Source organism: Cibotium barometz, chromosome 50 (assembly GCF_041138505.1).
Source record: "Cibotium barometz isolate CiBa-2024 chromosome 50, ASM4113850v1, whole genome shotgun sequence".
Lineage (NCBI taxonomy): Eukaryota > Viridiplantae > Streptophyta > Polypodiopsida > Cyatheales > Cibotiaceae > Cibotium > Cibotium barometz.
In genome coordinates, this window is record NC_141095.1 from 12354152 (window position 1) to 12376655 (window position 22504).

Sequence of the window (22504 nt, forward strand, 5' to 3'; positions counted from 1 at the left end):
ACACGTCCAGAGCATGCTGACAATTCTGCTTCCGCCTCACGTACCCACTCCATATCAAAAGACTCTCCATGTTGGATACAAATGTTGTGTAGCACAAGACAAGCCGCAACAAGATCTGGGACATGACGTAGATTCATGTCACATCTTTTTAGCAAGATGCGAAACCTTGCCTTAAGCATACCAAACGCTCTCTCAACTGGCATCCTTGTGCTCGATTGAATGAAATTCCAATGGTACTTTAGACGTGTCAACCCTTCCTTGCATCCTTTGAAAGGCACTAACATGTATGGCCGTGCGGGGTAAGCACAGTCGCCAACCAAACAATAGTTACCCAGCTCGCCCCTTGCACATGCTTGCCCTATATCACTTCTGGAGAAGTTCAAGGAGTCATGCGCTGATCCGGCCCAACCGACATCATAATTCCATACTGAGCAATTGGCGGCTACTGTTAGTTGTAGCAAAATAGAGTGGAACCCTTTCCGATTGAAGTAGTCAACATGGTTGTCACGGGGTGCAATGATGGGGATGTGAGAACCATCTATCGCACCAACGACGTAGGGAATTCCCCTAAGTGCCTTAAACTCTCGTGCTAAAGTTGCAAGCCGAGATCTTGAAGGCCATCTTATGTACATATTCCGGAGACCCGATTTCACAATTGCCTTGGAAAATGCAAGGATTATTTCACAACATGTGCTCTTAGCGCAACCATAGGTGTCACCAAGGCCCAGTAGTCCATCTCCTGTAGCAAGTCTGCTTAGAGCAATGGCTACCCTATCTTGAATAGACATAGGCACACGGAAGTTTGTGGTTTTCTTTTGCATGAATGGTGCTAGACTCCCACAAAGGTAATGAAAGGTTTCTTTGCTAACCCTAAGACGCCGCTTGAACATGGTAGCACTATAAGCACTTAGGAGATAGCATTTTACAAAGCCTTGAGGCCGTGGATATGCCCACGCTTGTCTGTGTTCATGACCCCTCCTACGGTTTGCAATCTTCCTCAACCTCACAGATCGTGCCATGCATTCGGTAACATGCAACCAAGTCTGCACTATGCACTCATCATTGTGCATGCTTGGTTCTTTAAGCAATTCATAGATCGCTATAGAACACAACCACGCACAATAGAGTGCAATGTCTTTGGACATGCCCATTGTCACCTGCAAATCCAAAACAAGTTGATACATATTAAATTCTCAGCTTATATGGCTTCTTAGGAGCTTAGAAACATTCATAAATCCATACAACGCATAGGAACAAAGCAACGTCGAGATCCCAAACTTTATAAACTCATACAAGAATAATAACAAGAATTTCCTCCGCCAAGGCTACTTGTTGCCCCCCCTTCCTTCCTTAAGGAATTCACTCATTGTGGCATGCAATCCTGCCAATATCTTCAGTCGCTCCCTCTCCAAGGCAACATTTTGGCTAGAGGTCTCCTTGAGATGGTCCAATAGATGTTTCCCAGTATCGGCCATTGTGGCCAAAGATTCCTCATACTTGGGAGTCACTCGACGACTTGAGGACTGCTTGTGGCTTCTCGTCATCTAGTGCTATAGTTACTTCATCCTTGTCACCGCCGGGGAAAGTAGCATCATCCATTGTTGATGAAGAAGCGTGGCTAAGAGGAGTGACCGTGGCTCTATCGTGGTAATACTCATCCACCACATCGAACCATTTACATGTGTGCCTCCTGTCATTGCCAGATACCGAGTTGTGAGCTTTGTCCACTCTATATTTTGCTAGCACCGCTTGCCACTTCTTGCGACAACTTTCACTATCCTTATTGAAATCAGGGTAAATGCCGACTAACTTTGTGGCCACCTTTGCCCACAAGTTGACCCCTTGTTTCCCAGGATTGTTGAACTCCTCACACATGCCCCCCCTGACATGAATGAGTTGGTCAACCCAAAAGTCTTGCTACTTGCTTTTCTTATTGTCGTTGTCGTCATCTTCCCCCAAGTCCACCACCACCTTCTTTTTGGAGTTCCTGGGTTTCTTTGGCGCAGGTTGGGTCTCTGACACAATCTCCTCATCGCTAGGCTCCTTCCTCATGCCACGAACTCGCTTTGGTTGAGAAGATAAAGGGGGGTTATTGAGCGAGTTGGGTGATGGTTGGCTTACTGGGGAATTGGGAATGGAACCCATGTTTGGGATACCTAGGGGGGATGATCGATTAGGAGGTTACGCTACCATAGGTGAATGGGGGGGGCGAAACATGAAGGGAGAGTTTGGAGAAAAGGAAGGAGAATTGAGCATGGCTTGGAAGCCATGAGGTGGCACATGAAAAGGGGGGGCGAAACATGAAGGGAGAGTTTGGAGAAAAGGAAGGAGAATTGAGCATGGCTTGGAAGCCATGAGGTGGCACATGAAAAGGAGGATGGGGAAATGAATAGAAATTAGAGTGCGGGAGAGAAGTTTGGGAGAAAATAGGATCATCGTCGCCTCGTTGTTGCGATGAATCAAATTCATGGCTCGTGTTGGAATCCATAGTACCTACATCAAACACGAAGAGAATATTAGCACCACATAAATTAAAAACACATAGATAAGTCATGATAATGGAAATGCGGTTTGTGAGGGGTCACCTTATGCGCTCGCTTCACGTTGCCTCCCGCCCTTTTCGCACACCCCTAAAAGAAAAACAAAAGCACACAATGTCAAAGGCATGGCAAGTGTACCACAAAAACATTAAAAGAAAGGTAAATGGGTGGATAAAAAGAAAGCATGATTGAAGTGCATGTAAAAGCACCTTGGAGAATGGAACTTGTGAAGCTTATTATGTTCTCTAGAAATTCTAGAGGGTACAAAATCTAACCCTAAACCCTTTAATTTATAGGAAATTGAAGGGTGTTGGGGGGGAGGCGGGGTTTGTACGTTGGAAAATGAACGTTGAAAAATGAACGTTGGGAAAAATGGACGTTGGGAATTTCGTGGGCTCCTCCTGCACGTGGAGGGTGGAATACGTTTTGGGCGAGGGGGGGGGGTCGGCACAACATCAACCCCCTTCTTCCATCACGTGGCAAGGGGGGGTGGATTTCCACCGCCCACTGTGAATGAAAGGTGCCATGGGGCACTCTGCGATTGCAGCGCAGGTTGGCGGCAGCTTGGCTGCCGCCGTATCTGAACCCGCCCTTATACAAACACACACAATACACACTGCACACACATACAAATACATAGATGTAACATACATACGCACATACGTATGTATGTACGAGCAAAAACTTCAGGTTTTGGTGAAAGAAGATGATGCAAACGCTCTTTCGTTGTTTGCGTGCAGGGGAGTGTGCATCTACCCTTCTCCTTCATCACCACCACCACCACCACCACCATCATCATCTGCTGCGGAAAACCCTAACCTTTCTCCACACATCGTCGTCTTCTTCTGCTGCACTTGCCCCTCATTTTAGCAGAACGAAGGTTCCATGCTGCTTTCAAAAGCAGGTGAAACAGCGTCTCTCGAAGGGAGCTAAAGCCACAGATGATGGCCAGTACTACGACTACGGTGAGCCCTCATTCTGGGACAAAACGTATGCGAAGGAATTCGAGCCTTTGGAGTGGTATCAGAGCTACGCTGACCTTGCTCCCCTCGTCAGGAAATACATCCCAACATCGTCCCGCGTGCTCATGGCCGGTTGCGGCAATGCAGGTCAGCACACCACACACACGGCTAAAGGTTAGGATTCATAGAGTTGTTTAGGATTTTATTTTTGGCCATGTCTTGGTTTGTTTTCTTCCAAGCCTTAATTAGGGTTGTCACCAAATGTTTTACTCCGTTGGTTTATCTCTGGGTCTAATGTGCATATAGCCTTTATTTGGAAATAATTCAGAAGCAGGCCTTTTGCTTATATTAGGTAGAGAACAATGCCCTGACCCACTTCTCTGTCTATCAATGGATGGATGGAGAAGCGGGACGGAACTGTTTCAATGATTCTTAGATCAGTTTTGAGGTTGTGATCATCCTGCATTCAGAGCACTTACACAGGACCTAGGTTACAAGGAAAGCGGTATGCAGAATCACCTTTCAATCGTAGTCTTGCTATTTAGACCCACCCTCGAGCTTGTGAGAAAAAAACATGTGCACTGCCATAGCATGAGGTCTTTGATTTTTTAGACCATCTCGCACCGAGATCACCATCATGCACATCCCATACCATGCATGGTACCACTCTACAAAGCTCATAGGCCAAGATGTCAAAGTCACGCAACAATAGCACGCACACCACCCTAGGGCACTGAGCAACGTCGACGGCTGGGCTCCCATCTCCCAACCGTTGCTCCCCCCAAAAACCCGGCCGAAGGAGATATCTATGACAAGGTGCAACCACACCCTAAAATGTGGCTCTTCGACTTCCCATGCTCTTGCATATGGGATAATCCACCACAACTTCTAGTCATGCGATAACCTGAGAGTAGCTACGAGAACTGCCACCTCCAACACCCTCCTTCAATTCAAGCACCTTGATCAAACAGAGGTTAGGACCGCCCAGGACCACACAGACTAAGCTCTGATACCATGTCAAAGTTACACTTTATTACCCAAGGAGAATAATATCATGTACAAGCTTTGAGGGCCTTACTCTCCCCACGAGAGATGCCGGATTATCCATATACAAATGCCATAACACAACCCAACACGAGGCAACCAAGCCGGAACATAGGCTGTAGAAATGCCGAGCCAACAACATAATCCATATACCTCCGTGTGGGTACTGATTCTTCCCCAAAAACCACGGGTCTTCATGCAATAGAGCTGGTATAGCAAGTACAACTCTCCATTCAGTCGGTACAGCAGGTACAATGGTTGGTACAGCAAGTACAGCTAGTACGGTGGTTGGTACAGCAGGTACAATAAGTATGAATGCTGGTACAGCATGTACAGTGACTAGAACAGTAGGTACAGTGGTTGGTACAGCAAGTACAAAAGCTGGTACAGTCGGTACAATGGGTGGTACAGTAAGTATAGAAGCTGGTACAGTCGGTACAATGGGTGGTACAGCAAGTACAATGGCTAGAAATCATAAAAAATGATTAAATACCCTTGTCTTCAGTATTTCTTCGCGATGGAAGCCTCCAAAATAGTCCCCAATAGCCGATATTCTTCATGGGCAGCCTTCAAGAGAGAGAGAAAGAGAGTAGCCATCATTAAGGCAGCCTGTAATGGTGGTAGAGGCTAGTGTGCAGCAACAGAGCCTCTATTAATGAAGAGAGAGGGCTCCAATTTATAGATTTGGGCCTCCCATGAGCTAAAATGGCAAGAGAAGGCTACAATGACAAGTGGAGAGCCACACAATAGCTGAAGTGACAAGTGTGAGGCCACTTGTCTCACTTTAATCCAGTTTCTAACGAGTGTCAGGCCACTTGTCTCACTTTGGTCCACTTTCTTGCCACATGTCCCAATCTAAGAGATGGGTCCTTCCATAAACTTTATCTCTAAAAATATCCCAATTGGTAGACATTCTGTCATAGGCACTTTGCCAACTCTTGGTATCTGCTCAATTCCAGATGTAATGACGCGAACATAATTTCCATCGGAGTCGGGCCAAAAATAGCAACTCTCCTAATTGCCCGGGGGACTCCGGATTATCCATATACAAATGCCATAACACAGCCCAACACGAGGCAACCAAGCCGGAACATGGGCTGTAGAAATGCCGAGCCAACAATATAATCCATATACCTTCGTGTGGACATTGATTCTTCCCCAAAAAGCACGGGTCTTCATGCAATAGAGCTGGTATAGCAAGTACAACTCTCCATTCAGCCGGTACAATAGGTACAATGGCTGATACAGCCGGTACGGTGGTTGGTACAATCGGTACGGTGGTTGGTACAGCAAGTACAACAAGTATAAATGCTGGTACATCATGTACAGTGACTAGTACAGCAAGTACAATGGGTGGTATAGCAAGTACAGATGAAACCGGCCTCTGATAGAAAACCAGAGTGCGGTAGACTAGCAGTCACCCGTCCACTTGTAGTCTAGATGTGAAAACAAAGCAGATTGGAGCTAGAGTGCCCAAATCTGAAAACACAGCGACACCTGTTGGCCCCAAAGCTTGGCGCGCCTTGCGGTATTTCTTTATTCAATTATAATAATATGAATGGCTGAGTACAACACAAAGATCAGCCAAGAGTTTACACCTGTATGTCCAATCTGACGGCCCACAAATCCTTCTCAGCACAGAGGATCTATGCACACAGATCTGTGTTCCACAATAACACACTGTGCCTCCCTCTGATCAGCCAAGACCACTAAGCAGACCAGCCATGGGCATACATCTGGCATAACTCAAGTGCATGATACATCATCTCAGCTCATACATACATATGCTGTCCAAACTCTGTCTCAACCCTTGTCAATCTGCCATACCCCTCCTCTCACAAGGGGCCAGATAACTCATATCTGCAACAGACATCAAGCAGTAGAAAGAGAGATAGATGAACAGAAACGGAGCTTACCAAATTCAGCTCGTGAAACAGCACTGGAGGAAGCAACAGCACCAATCTGTACTTGCAGGCACTTGTATCCACAACCCTGCTTCACACGTGCTTGTACTTGCCTGTACCCTCCTCCTGATGTTCACTCTTATGCTGTCCTTGAAAGTACAGATCCGAAAAACAGCCCTGTACTTGATTGTACTTGACTGTACTTGCCTGTACTTGACGGTACGGTCTTTCTGCAGAGAATCAGAAGTAGCCGCCTGCTGGATTTTGCTACTGGTTGCCTGCGCCGTCTGCTACAGTACTGTCCAGCACCTGTACTTGCCCTAGAACTGGCCGTACAGTGTACCTGCAGAAAGTACAGAGCTGTACTTGCAGTCGTACAGCACTGTACAGCCTGTATTCAGCAGTTGCAGGCGCCTGTATCAGTCCCACAGCCCTGCGCTTCTCTGTCCACAGCAATACCTGCAGTCGTACAGTACTGTACGGCTGTTGTACAGCCTTCTTCAACACAGTTCACAGAAAAACAGCAGCTAAACCAGTCTTCAGCAGCCGCCTAGAGCTTCCTCCTGCTTTTCCACGCTTGTGTGTCCCTTTTGCTCCACGACTCCCAAAAGGGAAGAGAGAGAGAGAGAGAGGAGAGAGAAACACTCCAAAAGTGGCCCTCTTCCCCAAAATAATCCCTAGGGCCCCAAACTTTAATAAGTTCCCTAGGGCCACTAAGGCCTAGGGGCAAACTTTAATAAACATTTGTTTCTAGTTCCCCCCTTCACACCTAGGGATGTCCACACATCTTAAACTCTGTCCGGGCACTCCCCATGTGAATCATAAAATATTCTGACTCTGCAACCACCATGCCCACACTTGTACTGTTCCATTTTCACAGGGCCATGACATACCCCCCTCTTGAAAAATGGCAAGCGTCCTCGATTGCATTCTGGTGATGCATCAAAATATCCAAAGTGAAATATACAATATGGCAATATCAGCGTCCCAATCTCTCTAAGCCATACACATGTATCAACATTCACTGCAAACCAATGGCATAGTAATAGTCCAAGTTGTATACCACTGTGAACCATACATATCCACAAAAATCTCATGTGACTAGTACACATATATCATAGAAGTCCCATAAACAGATGTACTGTCAGCCTCAGTACCTTCGGATGAGATAAAATCTGCACCAAGCGACCTCTAGATGTCATCTGAGCCTGTCTGTATCAAGGGAGTGGAGGTGCTACCCCCCTCTTGAGCATCAGGTAATGCTCCAGACCCATGCTCTGTTGAACCTGAATGAGCCACAATAAGAGTCGGCTCTAACTCAAAGGCATCGAGATAAAGCTGCAAAACCTGAGGTGAATCTGTTAAGTCACCTTCCTCCATCCACTTCGCATCCATCGGTGAATAGTTCTTGAACTTCACAAGATAGCGACGGGAAACTTTACCTCGTACCTTCCTTTCTTTATGTGCCAGTATCTGCTCTGGAATCAGAACCTCATCAAGTTCCTCAACTTCCGGCTGAACCTCATCTGATACATCCTCAGGCACATCCCCACGGAAAGGTCTAAGAAGACTCACGTGAAAAGCATTATGAATCCTCCAGTGATCTGGTAACTTCAAACGATAGGTTACCTCACCAATCTTTTCCAAAACCTGAAAAGGCCCATAATATCGCATGCTCAACTTAGGGAATAAGCGCTCTTTACCCTTCATCTTCTTGAGCCTAGCCTTTTCAAAACGCAAAAGAACCCAATCACCCAATGCAAACTGTAAATCACGTCTGTGACGGTCTGCGGCTTTCTTTTGCTTCAGCTGAGTTTTCTGGGGGGCCAACTTAACTTTCCGATAAGCTTCATCCAAGCTCTCCACATACTGATCAGCCTCAAAGATCTTATCCTTTGTATGCAAAATGGGTGGAACCTTCTTCCCTCCTTCTACAATCTCAAAAGGCGCCTTGCCTGTCGAGCTATGTACAGTGTTGTTATATGCAAACTCCACCAAAGGAAGATACTTTTCCCATTGTTGCTTGTGCTCTGACACATAACACTTGAGAAGATCCAACACTGTAGAGTTAGCCTCTTCTGACTGACCATCTGTCTGTGGATGAAATGACGATGAAAACTTGAGAGTTGTACCCATGTTGTCAAACAACCCTCTCCAAAACAAACTCGTCATCCGTGGATCACGGTCACTAATGATAGACGTAGGCAAGCCATGATACTTGAAGATGTTCGCCATGAACAACTTCACCATATGATCCACTTTAATTGTCTTCCGCACGGGAATGAAATGTGCCTGCTTACTGAACCTGCATATGATAGTCCAAATGCCATCATTTCCCGTTTGTGTCCGTGGAAGATCAAATACAAAATCCATGGCAATGCTCTCCCAAGGTCTATCTGGAATAGGTAAAGGCTGTAACAACCCTGGTGTCTTCTGACGGTCAAACTTTACCTTCTGACATACGATGCATTGCCTCACAAAGGCATCAACATCTCTTCTCAAGGTTGGCCAATAAAAGAAAGTCTCCACTGCTTTGACCGTGGCGTCAATACCTCTATGACCTGCATACGGTGGAGCATGACTTTCAATCATAACCTTGAGTCGCAATGGCATGGTAATACACAGTCTGCCATGCATCAATAAAAACCCATCTCTGAGAGTATAGTGCTCATGCCGCTGACCCTCAGACATCTGATCATACAACCTTTCAAAATCCTCATCATGGGCATACTGCTCTTTCATTTCATCAAGCTCATGATGATAAGCAAGTGAAACTGCAGAGACCTGTGGCTTGCGTGACAAAGCATCTGCCACTACATTCTTTTTGCCTTCCACATGCACAATCTGGAAGTGAAACATTGACAAAAAGTTTGCCCAACGCATATGCTTCTCTGAAAGCTTAGTCTGCGTGAGGAAATATCGCAAGGTCTGATGATCTGTCTGCACAGTGAAATCAGCCCCAAGCAAGTAGTGTTTCCATGTAGAAAGAGCGTGAATTACAGCCAACATCTCTTTCTCATACACCTGTAAATGCTTCTCAGCATCTTGCAAAACTCTACTCTCATAGGCTATCACATGTCCCTCTTGCATGAGAACTGCACCAATGCTACTTCCACATGCATCACACCGGACAACAAAAGCCTTTCGGAGGTCCGGTAACACCAATACTGGGTCCGAAGTAAGCTTTTCTTTGAGCTTTTTGAATGCTGTAATTTCCCGATCAGCCCATCTAAACGGAGTTGCTTTCTTCGTCAAAGCATGAAGAGGCGAAGCAATTTCAGCAAAGTGCCGTATGTAACGCCTGTAATAGGAACACAATCCTAGAAAGTTGCGTACATCATGCACGGTCCTCAAAGCTGGCCAATTAAGTATTGCTTCCACCTTTGCCGGATCCATACGGACTCCATGACCAGACACAATATGCCCCAAGAAATGTATCTCCTGCAAAAAGAACTCACTCTTCTTGCCATTAACCACCAACCTATGGTTTCTGAGTTCTGCAAACACAATGGCCAAATGCCTTCTATGCTCTTCCTCAGTTCGTGAATGCACAATCATATCATCAAAGAATGTGCCTACAAACTCTCTATGAGGCCTGAAAATCCTGTCCATCATTCTGTTAAATGTGGCAGGCGCATTCGTTAAACCAAAGGGCATAACCAAGAACTCATACAACCCAAACGTGGTTCGGAATGTTGTCTTATGCACACCCTCGGGTCTTATGCGTATCTGATGATACCCGCTTTTCAAGTCAATACGACTAAAAACTGTAGAGCCCTGTAAGCGGTCCAAGATGTCATCGATCCTCGGTATGGGGAATCGATTCTTGATGGTATTCTTGTTCAGCGCCCTGTAATCAATACACATGCGCCAAGAACCATCCTTCTTCTGCACTAAGAGCACAGGTGAGCAAAAGGGTGATGAGCTAGGCTGTATCAACCCCTTATTCAATAGCTCCTGCACCTGACTCATAATCTCTTCCTGTTGGGCTGCACTAACACAGTACGTTGGTCTATTCGGTGGAGTACTACCAGGAATCAGATCTATGGCATGATCTTCTGGCCTCTTAGGAGGTAATTCTCCTGGCAATGACTCGGAAAAACAGTCTTGAAACCCACTTAAGAAATCAGTCCTGTCCTTATCTAACATAGACAAATTAGACTTAGACTCATCATCCTGTGCATCCTTTACATAAATCAAGTACGCGGAAAGATGCTTTTTCATTACAGATGAAATCGCCGAAGCGGATACAATAGGAACAGATTCCCCTTTGAGTTTTACATCCAATACATGCTCTTTCCCTCTATGAGTCAGAGTGATTGTCCTATTGTAAGTATCCACCACCGCATGTACCCTGTGGCACCATGGCATCCCCAACAAAACATCACAGCCATCCAAAGGCATGATGAAGAACTCTTCGCTGTCCACATAACCCTGCAAATGAAGCCGAAGCTTCCCAATAATAGGAGTAACGGGTTCTGCATACCCTGGACAAGCCATATTTGCCTCATGTAATCGTACCATCTACTCTGCGCGAATCCCCAATCGGCCAGCTAAATCTGGTGAAATGAAGTTGGCTCTAGCACCTGTGTCAAAGAAGATCAAAGCATTCTGATCTCTCACTTTGCCCCATGCCCTGCACAACTCTGTAGCTTCACCACCTAGCTGCTCCCCCACAAGATCAGGAACTAAGCCCGCAGAAGGCTTTGGTTTCTTTGGCTTGGGCTCTCCTTTATTGTCAGGGTCCTTTTGGGACTTTCTCTTGGGACAATTGAATGACATATGCCCCTCTTCAGAAAGTTGATGATTGGTCCCGGGGACGGAACCTTGAAACCGGCCTCTGATAGAAAACCAGAGTGCGGTAGACTAGCAGTCACCCGTCCACTTGTAGTCTAGATGTGAAAACAAAGCAGATTGGAGCTAGAGTGCCCAAATCTGAAAACACAGCGACACCTGTTGGCCCCAAAGCTTGGCGCACCTTGCGGTATTTCTTTATTCAATTATAATAATATGAATGGCTGAGTACAACACAAAGATCAGCCAAGAGTTTACACCTGTATGTCCAATCTGACGGCCCACAAATCCTTCTCAGCACAGAGGATCTATGCACACAGATCTGTGTTCCACAATAACACACTGTGCCAGACCACTAAGCAGACCAGCCATGGGCATACATCTGGCATAACTCAAGTGCATGATACATCATCTCAGCTCATACATACATATGCTGTCCAAACTCTGTCTCAACCCTTGTCAATCTGCCATACCCCTCCTCTCACAAGGGGCCAGATAACTCATATCTGCAACAGACATCAAGCAGTAGAAAGAGAGATAGATGAACAGAAACGGAGCTTACCAAATTCAGCTCGTGAAACAGCACTGGAGGAAGCAACAGCACCAATCTGTACTTGCAGGCACTTGTATCCACAACCCTGCTTCACACATGTGCTTGTACTTGCCTGTACCCTCCTCCTGATGTTCACTCTTATGCTGTCCTTGAAAGTACAGATCTGAAAAACAGCCCTGTACTTGATTGTACTTGACTGTACTTGCTTGTACTTGACGGTACGGTCTTTCTGCAGAGAATCAGAAGTAGCCGCCTGTTGGATTTTGCTACTGGTTGCCTGCGCCGTCTGCTACAGTACTGTCCAGCACCTGTACTTGCCCTAGAACTGGCCGTACAGTGTACCTGCAGAAAGTACAGAGCTGTACTTGCAGTCGTACAGCACTGTACAGCCTGTATTCAGCAGTTGCAGGCGCCTGTATCAGTCCCACAGCCCTGCGCTTCTCTGTCCACAGCAATACCTGCAGTCGTACAGTACTGTACGGCTGTTGTACAGCCTTCTTCAACACACAGTTCACAGAAAAACAGCAGCTAAACCAGTCTTCAGCAGCCGCCTAGAGCTTCCTCCTGCTTTTCCACGCTTGTGTGTCCCTTTTGCTCCACGACTCCCAAAAGGGAAGAGAGAGAGAGAGAAGAGAGAGAAACACTCCAAAAGTGGCCCTCTTCCCCAAAATAATCCCTAGGGCCCCAAACTTTAATAAGTTCCCTAGGGCCACTAAGGCCTAGGGGCAAACTTTAATAAACATTTGTTTCTAGTTCCCCCCTTCACACCTAGGGATGTCCACACATCTTAAACTCTGTCCGGGCACTCCCCATGTGAATCATAAAATATTCTGACTCTGCAACCACCATGCCCACACTTGTACTGTTCCATTTTCACAGGGCCATGACAACAGAAGCTAGTACAGTCGGTACATTGGGTGGTACAGCAAGTACAACAAGTACAAGGACTAGAAAAATGATTAAATACCCTTGCCTTCAGTATTTCTTCGCGATGGAAGCCTCCAAAACAGTCCCCAACAGCCGGTATTCTTCATGGGCAGCCTTCAAAAGAGAGAGAAAGAGAGTAGCGATCATTAGGGCAGCCTGTAATGGTGGTAGAGGCTAGTGTGCAGCAAGAGAGCCTCCATTAATGAAGAGAGAGGGTTCCAATTTATAGATTTGGGTCTCCCATGAGCTAAAATGGCAAGAGAAGGCTACAATGACAAGTGGAGAGCCGCACAATAGCTGAAGTGACAAGTGTGAGGCCACTTGTCTCACTTTGATTCATTTTCTAACAAGTGTCAGGCCACTTGTCTCACTTTGATTCATTTTCTAACAAGTGTCAGGCCTCTTGTCTCACTTTGGGTTACTTTCTTGCCACATGTCCCAATCTAAGAGATGGGTCCTTCCATAATCTTTACCTCTAAAAATATCCCAATTGGTAGACATTCTGTCATAGGCACTTTGCCAACTCTTGGTATCTGCTCAATTCCAGATGTAATGACGCGAACAGAATTTCCATCGGAGTCGGGCCAAAAATAGCAACTCTCCTAAATTTTAGGAGTGTGGTCCTTTGTATTCTAGGATAATCCCCCATTCCCAAAGCTTGTACTTTCCAAATATTTAGACATCGTGGAGTCCACCAGACTCCTTTCATACTGGGAAATGTCCAGGCTGGTGACAGTATGAATGTATGCTCTTATGTGTGTGTGCGCGTGGGGTGTGTGTGGTATATATTGATACCAAGTTCTACACCCACTATTGGGCATTGAAGACGTTAGTGGGGATGTCGTAGTATCTAGTCCATACTATGCATGATGGAGTTGATGATTTATTGTCTTATGGATGACTACCATTAGGTTATAAATTGCACTTTCTTATAAGGTGAATTTGGGCATGTTCCTAGATTCATCTAGGTATATCTGCTAAATATGCCAATGCAGGGTGTCATAAAATGACCAGTACAAGCATGAAAAGGTGACGTAGACCCTCTGGAGATGATATATAATCCAACAAGGATAAGTGTAACCAAGTGAGGAGAGGACAAGGCAGGACCCATTGCCAATAACTGGTCATGGATTACCTTGGCTTTCGAATCATGATCCTCTTAGTCTTGTAATTCCGCATGGAATTCATCCTTCTGAACTTGGGTCCAATGCCCCGAGTTTTAGGATGCTCGGACTTCTTCTCACTGCCCTGAACAATTTCCCACCAACCCTTATGAATGAACAAGATCCGCATATTGAGCTTCCAATGGGCATAGTTGGTTCCGTCCAACTTGTCCTCCTTGTTTGTACACGGTACAAGGGGGAACCATATCCATAGCAATAGCAAACCTCTGCAAGCAAGCCACCAATCTCCAAAACTTCCCCAACAAACTTCAACACCACGGAAGGAAAGGACCGAGTAGCCCTCTCTGAGAATTGAGGTAGAGTGGGACTCAAACAAGCCCACAAATCTTGCTAGACACACCCACGAAGTAGGTAGAACCGCCAAAAAAGAGACAGGTTGTTAATGCCACTAGTTAGGGGTGCTCCACACTCAAAGAAGACCACCGACTGCTGACCAAGGCTGAAAACGCAGCCCACACCACCAGCAACGGCGAAAAAAAAAACGCCGATGAAGAAGATGGCGAAAGGAGAAAAAATGCAGCCCCCCACCAAAACGCAGCACCCAGGGTGAAAACGCAGCTACAGCTCTGAATATGCAGCCACTTGGATTGAAACACAGCAGAAAAACGCAGCCACGAGGATGGAGACACAGCAGAAAAACGCAGCCACGAGTAGATGAAGAAGACGTAGCCGCCTATGAAGAAGCAAAAAAGCAGCCTCTTGCTACTGCAGATGCAAGGAAACGTAGGCTTCCTCTTCTAGCAAAAAACGCCAACTTCAGATGAGGGAACGAGATGTGGATGCTAGCATTGAAGCGATTGATACCATGATAAAGTTGCACAATGCGGAAGAAAAACAAAGGAGAGAGTGGGAGCAAAGGAGAGAGAGCACTTGATGACAAGATCACCTTTATTATAGCATGAGGTTTTTACAATGGCAATAGATAGCAGAGAGTGTTACAGATGCTAGGATTGGGTGATACAAGTGATTATGAGGAGGCCCTTTATATATGGAAGCAAGGAGTTGGCCGACTGCTCCACGACCTTCAAATAAAGAGAAAAGTGGATAAAATCCTAATAAATAGGCATGGTCCCCACACATTGAGATGCACAAGATTCTGACACGGATCCCATCACTTATTGTACCCTATACCTTGCTTAGTAGGATCTAGATTTTTCATCTTGTAGAATCTCAAGAGTGTGAGATCTTAGCTTTCAATTCTCAGTTTTAGTTTAATTTTGCTTTTTCTTATTTCATCCATGATGAGATTTCATGGGGACACTATGTACACATCATTTTGGTCTCATAGACCGTTTGGGTCTTTTGAAGATGTTAATGAAACTTTCTTTCTTTGTTTTGTACCATGATGAGATTACATGGACATTGTTGTATCACTTAGACCCACTGGGTCTTTTGAAGATGTTTAATACTTTTTTTCTTTCTTTCTCCACCATGGAGCTCCAACCACCATAGTCTTGTTGTGCTACTAACTCTAGGTCCTTGCTCATAGTAACGTCTTTAGTCCCAAGAGCAGTCCCTTCTTAATCCCATGGCTGACGAGCGAATTCTTGAAGAGGAACTGCTCCTCTCACCATGGCAACAAACGATGTAGACCTAGATGAAAGCAATGTAGGTCCAGTTTCAGAAGACCTTGGAACATTGATAACACGCTTTCCAAGATACCGACTGCTCCACGACCTTCAAATAAAGAGAAAAGTGGATAAAATCCTAATAAATAGGCATGGTCCCCACACACTGAGATGCACAAGATTCTAACATGCATCCCATCACTTATTGTACCCTATACCTTGCTTAGTAGGATCTAGATTTTTCATCTTGTAGAATCTCAAGAGTCTGAGATCTTAGCTTTCAATTCTCAGTTTTAGTTTAATGTTGCTTTTTCTTATTTCATCCATGATGAGATTTCATGGACACTATGTACACATCATTTTGGTCTCATACCCTTTGGGTCTTTTGAAGATGTTAATATAACTTTCTTTCTTTCTTTTGTACCATGATGAGATTACATGGACACTATTGTATCACTTAGACCCATTGGGTCTTTTGAAGTCGTTTAATACTTTTTTTTCTTTCTTTCTCCACCATGGAGCTCCAACCACCAGTCTTGCTGTGCTACGAACTCTAGGTCCTTGCTCATAGTAGTAACGTCTTTAGTCCCAAGAGCAGTCCCTTCTTAATCCCATGGCTGACGAGCGAATTCTTGAAGAGGAACTGCTCCTCTCACCATGGCAACAAACAATGTAGAGCTAGATGAAAGCAATGTAGGCCCAGTTTTAGAAGACCTTGGAACATTGATAACATGCTTTCCAAGATAGAGACTCATGACTTAAAAGTTATTTATCGTCCTTTATAAACATCTGAAACAAAAAAAACTCCTTGACTCCTGTTCTGGTGTAGTAAGTGAACCCTTGACTCATGATTGTACAAGCCTTACTTATAATTTGAATCCATGGACCTCATCGATGCCAAGAAAATTACCTTCGCCATTTCCTTGTTGAAAGACAATGCTTTCTCGCAGTGGCAACGATGGTTGACTTATGGGAAGACCGTCAGCACGTGGGAGAAAATCAAACTTATGATATGTGAGCAGTTCATACGTGCCAATGTGGACTTTCAGGCATGATCTCGGTTATGCCATTTGACCCAAACGGGATCATTGGCGTGCTATATCTCATAGTTTACCAGCCTGGTACTGGAGATTTCTACATTGTCTCCAAATGATAAGCTATATGCTTTTGCCGAATGACTTAACACCACGTTCCGCTTTGACGTTCACCAATATGACTCAATCTTTTTGTCTGTGTCAACGTATGTGTTGTCACTTATTGAGACAATTTTTGGCTCCCAATCACTATTCTAGTCGACACCGGATGTTCCCTTAACTTTGTGGCCACGATGATGGTCTAACGTTTGAAAATAGGCACCGCTCGTAGAACCCAAACTTATGAGATTAAGTTGAAAGATGGTTCTCAATTCAAGTGCAATACCATGGTCCCTCAACTTTCTTGTCACATCCAACAATATTGTAATAAGTTGGACTTTGAGGTAATGTCCCTATCCAGATATTGGGTCAACAATGGCTATATCGGTATGACCTCCTTATAAGCTTCCGAAATCACACATTGGAATTTGTAAAAAATGGAATGATGATAGAGCTCCAAAGCATTCGAGATCAACCTTCTACATCGTCCTTGTGCACGCTTAACGCAACGCGGTGGGTTCCAAAGGCTGCTGGCTGTTCTACAATGCTTTTGAGGGTATATTCCACTGAAGGGATGGCACACGACCTTGATTCTAAGGTGGGATGTTCGGCTCAACCCTTTTTTGCTCCATAGTTGGATTTATTTCCTGCAGATTTAACCTGAGTTTTACCTCCTCGCCGACTAGTGGATCATCTAATTGATCTTCTTTTTGGCAATTCCCCTCCGACTCATGCTCCTTATTGAGTCTCATTTACCGAATCCTAATAAATTCAACGTTAGTAAATAGAGATCTTGGGCAAAGGTCATATTCATACCTAGTAAGAGTCCCTTTGGTGCACCAGCTATTCTTGTGAAAAAAAAGGATAAGTCCATGCACCTTTGTATTGATGTAGCAAACCTTGTTGCCCAACATAGTGGGATTTGTGATACTAGTATGTGTCACGGGTTCACTCTATGGTAGTATGCCTTCAGGAGTTGCTACTTGATTAGGGAGACGTGCGGCTACACTACCCCGCACTACTGCGCACTCATACAACTCTGACAAGACACTATGCTTATTATGTGCTCAAGACTAGACACTGACATGAGAGACAATCAACAAGACGACTCAAGAGACAGTACAGAACATGAGCGCCAAAGATTGATACTTATTACTTTGATTCATTAAAAAGTCTCTCTGGCAATCCCATAGTTGCATGTTTATACAAGTATTCATCCCACAGGAGGTGCACCGTTTGGCAATGAAGAAGGCGTGATTACTGTGCATTTTAAGCAAATTGCCAATCTAATGTCGCCACCATGCAAGTTGCTGGAATGCGCTGTTGATCCTAGTAAAAGTGCAGAAGTAGGTAGCTGATGGAGAGGGCTGCAAGTGGGTGCTGGACACCTGTCACAGCTGAACACTTGTCAGCTGAACACCTGTCATTGAACACTTGTCAACTGAATACTTGTCATTTCCATGGTAGCTGTGAACTCCAACCACCACATTGGTGATTAGTCCTAGATGGAGTTGGGAATGCAAGCAAAAGCCTCATCCCACTACTTGGAAGTTGACATGATGAGTCTTGAAAAAACGAGTGTTTGGTATCTTGATTTATAGTTCTCAACTAAAGAGTGTCCATGCATTTTGCGGTCGAGCTTGGCAGTTAGCTTGTCATTTTTGGTAATATTTATTTGCACTTTGGAACCAGCTTGCTAAACTTCTGGCTGAAATCTGGAGCTTTATAGCAAAAGACTTGAAGAAAAATATGCATCACTTTTCACCAAAAAGCACGGCCATAATAGACCTAAAGGGAGCAACTTGCAACTATAGGTGGCTGAAAGCAAGGATTTATGAGACCTAAGTTATGATACCAAATGTTAGGCGATTTTCCCTTTAAATAGAGAGAAGAGAGGCGACAGGACAGACTCACTATCCTCATTCAAAATGGAGCAAATACCACTGTCCAATGCCCAACATACTATCTGGCCTCCCATACCTATTATCTGTGGACAGCTTGCTTGGTTTCTGGAATATGCCTACGACCTTGCTGATGGTGACCTCCAGCTGGACATCTGTTTATTATAATCTCAGTCAATATGTCCTTGATTTTGATGCATGAAAAATTTGTTTTCTAGAAGAGTCATAAAGTTTTGTTTGTATGCAAAATTTACAGCTATATTAAACTTCTCATGGCTCACATTGTTGGAGTGCTACTTGTAAGGAAAGAGATTGAATGTTCTTGCCTCTGAGGTCAGAATGATGAATAATATTGAAATAGTTGAGCTGGCACATCTAATTGCTACTTGTCTTGTTGATTTCTTGCAGTAATGTCAGAAGATATGGTGAAAGATGGATACAGTGATATTGTTAATATTGACAGTTCACCAGTCGTCATTGAGGCGATGCAGAAGAAGTATCACAATGTGCCTGAACTCAAATGTATCCACTTCCTTGTACTAGATATATTGGGGTTTGATACTGTGCAAAGGAGTGTTTATGGTATGAGGGTGCAGATTCACAAAACAAAAAGGGATGCAATAATGTTTTTGAACATACTAACCTGTCAAAGCTTGAGGAGCATGTGCCCTTGATTAATGCTCACAGATCTAACCATGGATGTTCTGGATTTTGTCTTCCTTTGGTGATTGCAGTTTTGACTCTGTTGTTGACAAAGGTACATCACTTTGGTTAAAATTGCCAAATGTTTTTTAGTTAAACTAGTGGTGGGTTGATCATGGTGAGGAACACTATTACAAAGATATATGCCTCAGTTCTTGAATCTTTGGTTAGCACTTTGCAGAGGGGAAAAACGCGTAGACAAGAGGATAAGCTGATTTTAGGCACAGTTATTCCAATTAAGATCATATCTTCACTTCGAGGGTCTGCTATTGAAGAAGCACATGCTTGTTCTCAGAAATTATGCTACTTTTTTGTGGACTTACGGATAGCTTTTGACATGATCCTGGTAGGAAGCTCTTTGACAAGCTTCAAGTACTAGACTTCTCATTTGATCTTCTCTGGGCAATAACGGCACTTGATTTGTTACATTTTTTAGTCTCGTAGATCCTTTGGGTCTTTTGTAGGCTTTAATATAATGTTTTTCTCTCTTTTGCGGGGAGAAGCTCTTTGGGGGAGCAGATGCGTGTGGGATTTGTGAAACTAGCGTACATGCTTAGATTGTTATGTAGTAGACTAGTGTACTTTATGTATGTTTGAAAGTTTTGATGATTCAAGATGTGCTTAAAATTATCTACTAGTGGACAGGACAACGCAAATAGATTTTGGTCCTCAATAATTGGATTTTCTACTTGTTCGTCTGCAGGTACTCTGGACGCAATAATGGTATGAACGCAATGTGGCTCGTTACATCCACTAGATTCGTAGGGTAGTCTGGATGCGTGTGAGGATTTCAAAATGTAATTTCCAGGACTTTTAGTTATGTGGTAGTAAGGAAATGGTCTTATCTGATTATCCTTGTCTGATTATCCTGGACAGTGTGTAGTGGGCGGGCCATATAATGTAGCGATGATGGTAGCGGAGATAAGTAGGTACTGTTCTTTCCAATCATATGTCAGGTAGTAGGCCTGCCAAAACAGGCAAGCCTCTTCTGTAAAAATGTCCTCAATACACCTTTTCACCTATTTGCGGTTGCTGCTTGTTTTTGGTGTGTTTCAGGATTTTGAAGCCCGGTGGTGTTTACATGCTGGTATGACCTGCTTTTTTTCGTGCACTGTTTGTCATTGAGCCTCGTGATTCTTCTGATATTTGTGTTTTCTCTGGTGGTGGGTATGCTGGCGTTTGAAATGCAGATCACCTCTGGAGATCCTCAATCAAGAATGCCACTTTTAAATGTGGATGCTTTTGGCTGGAGCATTAGTCTCTATATTATACGTAAGTTCTAAGCTTGGTTTTGTCTGCACATTGTGTTTGGGATCCGATCGTCTCAGATGAAGTCCAATCTAATCTCTTGTAATTGGGCAGCTCAACCGGGCTCAAAGAAGGCTCTAGAGGGCTGTTCTAAAGCGTATTCTGAGCCCATTTTGCTTAATTCCGATGGTACCTATGCCAACAATTATGTCTTGAAGGATGCTGAATCTCTCTTTGTATTTGTGTGCACCAAGGTAAAACCCTGGATCCCTGTGACCTCTTTTTTTAAGGATAAAAAGAGTCAACCTTGAACTTAAGTTCATTTATTATGCAATGGTGGGGTTGTGGTTTGCAGCAGCCTTGATGACAATTGTGGTGAAAATCATAGGCTCTTCATAAGCACCTTCTTTCTTCAGGTTTGTACCCTAAGCTGATTGTGAGCACAAGGATTTCTTGAAGCAACCATGCAATTATTTCAATCAACGGTCACATGAGAGATGGCAGATTCCATCAACCATCTCCTGGGTTGCTCTATATTTCCAAGGATTAGCTTTTCTTACTGGGGGGACAGTTTGCAAAGATCTAATGTTCAACTGAAGATGTTAAGTAAAGGCCTTTGATGTATAGGTGAAACAGTTCTTGTTGTGGTCTAGAATTTTTTTTAACCCAGAAAAAGATCTATCTATAGTAGAAGCGACACAACACCTGCTCATGAGCGGATTACCTTCCTCTGAAGGGGTAGAATGTTCAATGTTTTATTTATTTATTTTGGGGGAGGGGGGTGTGGAGGGTTGCACACTGGGCCTCCTGGGATTTAAATATGAAGGAAGGTTGTGCAGCACTGCTGCACGCTCTCCAAGTCTCTTATCAAACGCTTCAAGTACCCCTGAAAGATGGGGATGGCGTCTGTCCAGATAGAGCAGATGGTCTCCGCCATCAGGGTGCTTGTGCCCTCCGTGGCGTCACTACACTGCACCCACCGAATGTTCCAAGCAGCGATGCTGCTAATGAGCTGCCAATGCAGATCTGTGTGACTAAGTAGATGACCTTGCAAGAGATTTATTGGTCATATTTTGATTTATAAATGCAGCTGACTTTTTGGAAGAGTGAGGTATGCAGATCGACTGATGAAGGGATAAAAGAGGCAAGAACAGAGCCATTATTAGAGAGTCCTTGTATCTGTTCTTAGAGAGCACTGTACAATGTTGAATTCAAAAGTGAGATGATGAGGGCACACAGAGATTGGAATCACATGCCCTGACATCCCAATGTTTAGGTTGAAAATAACACGCACAACACATCGAAGTCCTAAAACTCAATACAAGAGGCCACTCTCCATGTAACACCTCACTTGGACGCTCCCTCCCCCATGGGAATAAAGAACCAATTTTGGTGCTACAATGGTTCACGAGTTTGGATCCCTTTCATGAGAGTCCTTGTATCTGTTTTTAGAGAGCATTGTACAATGTTGAGCTCAAAAGTGAGATGATGAGGCCACACAGATTGGAATCACATGGGGTTTCCACCCTGACGTCCCACTGCCAAGGTAGAAAATAGAAGGCACAACACATCGAAGTCCTAAAGCTCAATAGAAGAGGCCACTCTCCATGTAACCTCTCTCTTGGACACACCCTCCTCCATGTAACATCTCACACTTCTAGAATCCTTATATTCAAGGCACCACTTCTATTCACAAGGCATTCCCTAGAACCACGGCACCTAAATTAAGGCAATTCACTTGAAGGAGTCACAAGGGTTCATTTCTACACACTGGTGTGATCACACATGGTACACAGTTCTTAACACCATCTCTTGATCAAGCATCATCCACGCAGGGTGTGGTAACCAAGAGAGCACACATGCTCTCTCTAAACACATGCCACATAGGTGCTGAAGTGTGCTACATAACCCAGAGACCATATCTTGATAAGCATGCCACTACTCATTGATCTTCACAAAACTTGGAGCTACCAATGTGACAACTTGTCAGCAATGGGTAATTGAGAAACTTGCTTTGATGCAATAGCTCTTGCAACATTTCTGT

The 22504-nt window shown here is 44.4% G+C and overlaps 1 protein-coding gene and 1 pseudogene across 2 annotated transcripts in view; one reads left to right on the top strand and one right to left on the bottom strand.

Moving 5' to 3' along the window:
- LOC147609806 (uncharacterized) overlaps positions 1-558 on the bottom strand; it is a 939-nt gene extending 381 nt beyond the window's left edge. The window contains exon 1 of the mRNA XM_086787065.1: positions 1-558. This exon is cut by the window's left edge and continues 381 nt beyond it. Coding sequence (XP_086643191.1) covers positions 1-284 — 284 coding nt within the window. The 5' untranslated portion in view covers positions 285-558.
- Positions 559-3178: 2620 nt separating this feature from the next.
- LOC147609807 (uncharacterized) lies at positions 3179-21495 on the top strand (annotated as a pseudogene). Its single transcript, XR_015264176.1, has 9 exons — positions 3179-3649; positions 18919-19032; positions 19198-19267; positions 19916-19935; positions 20089-20141; positions 20269-20299; positions 20403-20484; positions 20575-20714; positions 20816-21495. The product of XR_015264176.1 is annotated as an uncharacterized LOC147609807 (transcript).
- Positions 21496-22504: the final 1009 nt, after the last annotated feature.